Raw genomic sequence first — 4,572 nt, 5'->3', positions numbered from 1 at the left:
TTCTACCAATAGGTGTTCTATGGTTAGTGGTTCTACCATAAGGTGTTTTAGGGTTAGAGGTTCTACCAATAGGTGTTCTATGGTTAGTGGTTCTACCATTAGGTGTTCGAGGGTTAGAGGTTCTACCAATAGGTGTTCTAGGGTTAGGGCCGGGGTTCTACCATTAGGTGTTCTAGGGTTAGGAGTTCTAGGGTTAGGGGTTCGGCCATTAGGTGTTCTAGGGATAGGGGTTCTACCAATAGGTGTTTTAAGGTTAGGTGTTCTAGGGTTAGGGGTTCTACCATAAGGTGTTCTAGGGTTAGGGGTTCTACCAATAGGTGTTCTAGGTTTAGGGGTTCTACCATTAGGTGTTCTAGAGTTCTACTGTTTTACCATTAGGGTTAGGGGTTGTAGGGTTCGGGGTTTGACCATAAGGGGTTATAGAGTTAGGGGTTTTATGGTTAGGGGTTATACGGTTAGATGTTCTAGGGTTCCAGGGTTAGTTTTTCTACAGTTCTAGGATCAGGGGGCGGTACAATTGCTGGCAGGAACAGTTATGGTTCTAAATCAGGTAGAATACACTAGGATTATTTCCGAGGGTATCAGTATAATCCACAGAGCGGATATGTTGTAACTCAGTAGGTGGTCTTAAGATGTCTCTTTAGCGGTAGGGTTATCCTATATGCCAGAGCACTGATCCTATTTTAAATATAATTGCTATTTCTAACAGAAAACATGGTCATGGATAAATCTGTGAAAGTGCTAAACTCGAGAGCATGAAGACACCAGGCAGAGGAATGGTTCGTATAGCATCCTACCATGGAAATAATAATAACATTGTGACGTATCTCCATGAGACCCCCCGAACTAAACGTTCAAGGAGGCTTGACATTTAACTTAATGTACTGTTACCATGGAGAGCGTGACAGGCAGGGAGACACAGTCAGGTACACAGACAGACAGACAGACAGACAGACACACAGACAGACAGACAGACAGACAGACAGATAGAGATAGACAGATAAACGGAGAAAGAATAACAGCTAGAGACATAGGCTGAAGACGTGTTTCCAGCGGATGGGAGAATCGAGGGAGTGTTTGTGTTTGTGAAGCGGGAGGAAGGGTGTTGTTTGCTGGGTGGAGCTGAGACTGACCAGTCTGTTGCCAGATCCCTATCTTCTTTTCTCCGTCTCCTCTTCACCCCCTGTCTACGCCGACCATTGAAATCTCTTTTCTTTCTGCTCAACAAAGACGGTAGGAGACCATCGCCTGGTGCATCTCCTCCGCCGTCTCGACTGTTGTGTCGCGGTTTGGCTCGGAGGCTTCGGGAGGACGAGGAGGAGAAGAGGAGGAGGAAACGAGAGGAGGAGAACAAGAGGAGAAGAGGGATGTCTCGGAGGCGAAGCCAGCCGCACTAGATGTTGTCTCACTGCCCCAGAATGAGCGTAGCGCTGCAAGATCTGCGGAACACAGTGAGTAGCGTCGTGTTCTTTCTCCTGTGATGCTGTGCGGGCCTACTGTCATACAAACAACATGTATCGCCCACCGTATCCACATATACAAATGTATACTGTACACAACATACTACATACTACAAATATGTAAGTAGCTATACTACACACATGTTGAATATATATACATACACAATATACACGTATATTTAGATATACAAAACACAACGTGCTAAATATCCCTACTTCAAATATATTTACGTAAACTACACACATGTATATTATAAACATACAACATACTATATATATTATGTTGTATGTTTATACATGTGTGACACATATTGTCATATACTATGCACAACATATACTATATACACATATATTTAAATATACTACACAAAACATATATACTATATACACATATATTGTCATGTATTATACACAGCATATACACTAATATAGGCTACACATATTTTAAAAATATACTACACACAACATATACACTATGTAAGGTTACACACATATTAACATAAACTACACATACACGATATGCACATTAACTTACATATAGCCTACTATTCGCAACGTACTTGATACATATATATTTGTATATGTACTACACAGCACCTATATCCTAAATACACATACACCTACATAAACTACAAAAGCGCACCGATTGGTGGACAAGGTTTCCCTGCATGTGTTACTGGGCGGTTGACCAGATCACAATCTGTTTCCAATCCGAATGTAAACGGGAGGCGTGACGTCACTAGGGGGCGCAGCGATGCCGGGTGGGCTTGTTGCTGTGGCCTCCCTTAGGTCCGCCTGTGAGCGAGTGCGCATGTAGGTGTGCATGTGAGTGGGCGTGAGTGTGCGTGTTAGTGAGTTTGCATAAGCGTGCCCGCCTGTGAGCGAGTGCGCATGTAGGGATGCATGTGAGTATGCACGTGAGTGTGTGCATGTGAATGTGTGTGCTTGTTAGTGTGTGTGCAGGTGAGTGTGCATGTGAGTGTGCATGTGAGACTGCAATTAAGTGTGTGCATGCAAGTGTGTGTGTGTGTGTGTGTGTGTGTGTGTGTGTGTGTGTGTGTGTGTGTGAGTGTTAAGAGTCTGTATATGCTTGTTGTAAGAAAGCTACGATTGGACGCATGCTGCTGATGTCAAACAGAAACTCTGTAGTGATTGGCTTGTAGTGCCGCAGACGTCATTTTGTCCTCTGCTCTTAATGATTGACATACAACCCATTGTGTGGAAGGTTGGCAGTTAAATAACCACTTCCCTTTAGCTGGGAACTAGGTGATGTCATGCCCCCCTCCCTTCCTGCTGTGTTCCCCATGAGAACAGCCACGCTATCCCCTTAGCTTACACCCAGTACTATAGCAATAGATCACCTAGCAGTACAACGCTGTCAACGAGCGGTACAACACGTTATTATGAATCATAGCATCTATCCCTTTGCCCTTTAACATGTCTTTAATCTCTAAGCGAACACCTAGCTCGATAGTACTCTAACTTCGGCACTATTCATCTTGCACTGCAGCAATACTTTACCCTCTTTATCAAGAAGCTCTTCACTATCATGTAAAACGACAACACTTTACTCTATTTATTAAGAAGTTCTTCACTATAATCTACCACTATTTTACTTAACTCACTTTACTATTTAAGTGTATATATATATATATAGGGATATATATATATATATATATATAGGGATATATATATGTATATATATATATATATATATATATATATATATATATATATATATATATATAGCAATAATAGCTTATCTTACCTACAGCACCTTCAACTCTCATCTAGTCGATGATGTCTCAGTTCAGGTCAGTGTTTCAGTTCTATATGATGTTCACCATTGTGTTCTATATGAGGGCCACCAGTGTGTTTCAGTTCTATACGATTGCCACCAGTGTGTTCTATATGATGGCCACCAGTGTGTTTCAGTTCTATATGATGGCCACCAGTGTGTTTCAGTTCTATATGATGGCCACCAGTGTGTTTCAGTTCTATATGATTGCCACCAGTGTGTTTCAGTTCTATTTGATGGCCACCATTTATGAAGTTGTGTTTTTTTTTCAGATGTCCAGCTATAAACGTGCTACTTTTGAGGAAGAGGAGGCTTCAGATCTTCCTCGGGATGGAAGCCCATCGCCCGAAGGTGTCGAGGTCAGGGCTCACTACTGCTTTGCTTCCACTTTGCAATGCTTGACTATTATTCTACTTCACTACAATACTATACTACAATACAATACTACAATACTTCTACTACTTTACTCTACTTTACTACCACTTAACTGTTGTTTACAACTGATTACGATAATGATGATGATGATGATGATGATGATGATGATGATGATGATGATGGTGATGATGGTGATGATGATGGAGGTTTCTGGGCAGGTGGGCTTCAGGAAGGGCTCCCTGGGGGGTTGGACCCAGCTAGAGGTCTGGCTGGCTGCTCTTCTCCTTGTCTCAGTCCTGCTGCTGCTCCTCACCCTTACCCTGGGACTAACACAGAACCCAGGTACACACACACACACACACAAACGTACACACACACACACACACACACACACACATTTGCACGCACACACACACACACACATTTGCACGCACACACAAACACACACAAACACACATTGGTACACACACACACAAACACACACAAACACACATTGGTACACACACAAACGCACATTCGTACACACACACAAACACACCTTCGTACACTGTTCCTGTTATTGAGGTCCTCTTAGCGTTGGAGGGGGCTAAGCATCGGGGTTCCTTCACTACGGCTGGGGCAGCTCTAGCACGGCGACTCTGAGGTTTGACTCTGGGACCCTGATCCCAACCCTGCACCAGGGGCTGGTTGATTACCCTATGGTTGCCATGGTTACAGATGGGAGCAAGGAGCTGTGTCTCTCCGAGGCGTGCGTGATGCTGGCGGGGAGGATGGTTGAGGCGATGGATCGCCAGGCGGACCCCTGTCAGGACTTCTACCAGTACGCCTGCGGGGGTTGGACCCGCAAGAACCCCCTCCCTGACGCCCGGTCCCGCTGGTCCACCTTCAACAGCCTCTGGGAGCAGAACCAGGCACTGCTCAAACACATCCTGGGTACCA

The 4,572-nt window shown here is 44.1% G+C and overlaps 1 protein-coding gene across 2 annotated transcripts in view; it reads left to right on the top strand.

Annotated features, from left to right (window-relative positions):
• Window positions 1–1,205: 1,205 nt before the first annotated feature.
• The window catches only part of ece2b (endothelin converting enzyme 2b), a 13,113-nt gene continuing 9,746 nt past the window's right edge, over window positions 1,206–4,572 (top strand). For both annotated transcript variants that reach the window (XM_079731756.1, XM_079731755.1), the window contains exons 1-4: window positions 1,206–1,451; window positions 3,531–3,617; window positions 3,852–3,975; window positions 4,351–4,566. In XM_079731756.1, coding sequence (XP_079587882.1) covers window positions 1,398–1,451; window positions 3,531–3,617; window positions 3,852–3,975; window positions 4,351–4,566 — 481 coding nt within the window. In that variant the 5' untranslated portion in view covers window positions 1,206–1,397. The remainder of the gene's footprint in view (window positions 1,452–3,530; window positions 3,618–3,851; window positions 3,976–4,350; window positions 4,567–4,572) is intronic.

Source organism: Pollachius pollachius (genome assembly GCF_949987615.1).
Source record: "Pollachius pollachius genome assembly, chromosome: 3".
NCBI classification, from domain to species: Eukaryota; Metazoa; Chordata; class Actinopteri; order Gadiformes; family Gadidae; genus Pollachius; species Pollachius pollachius.
Note: the sequence above shows the minus strand (reverse complement) of the source record. Positions and strands in the feature narration are given on the sequence as shown.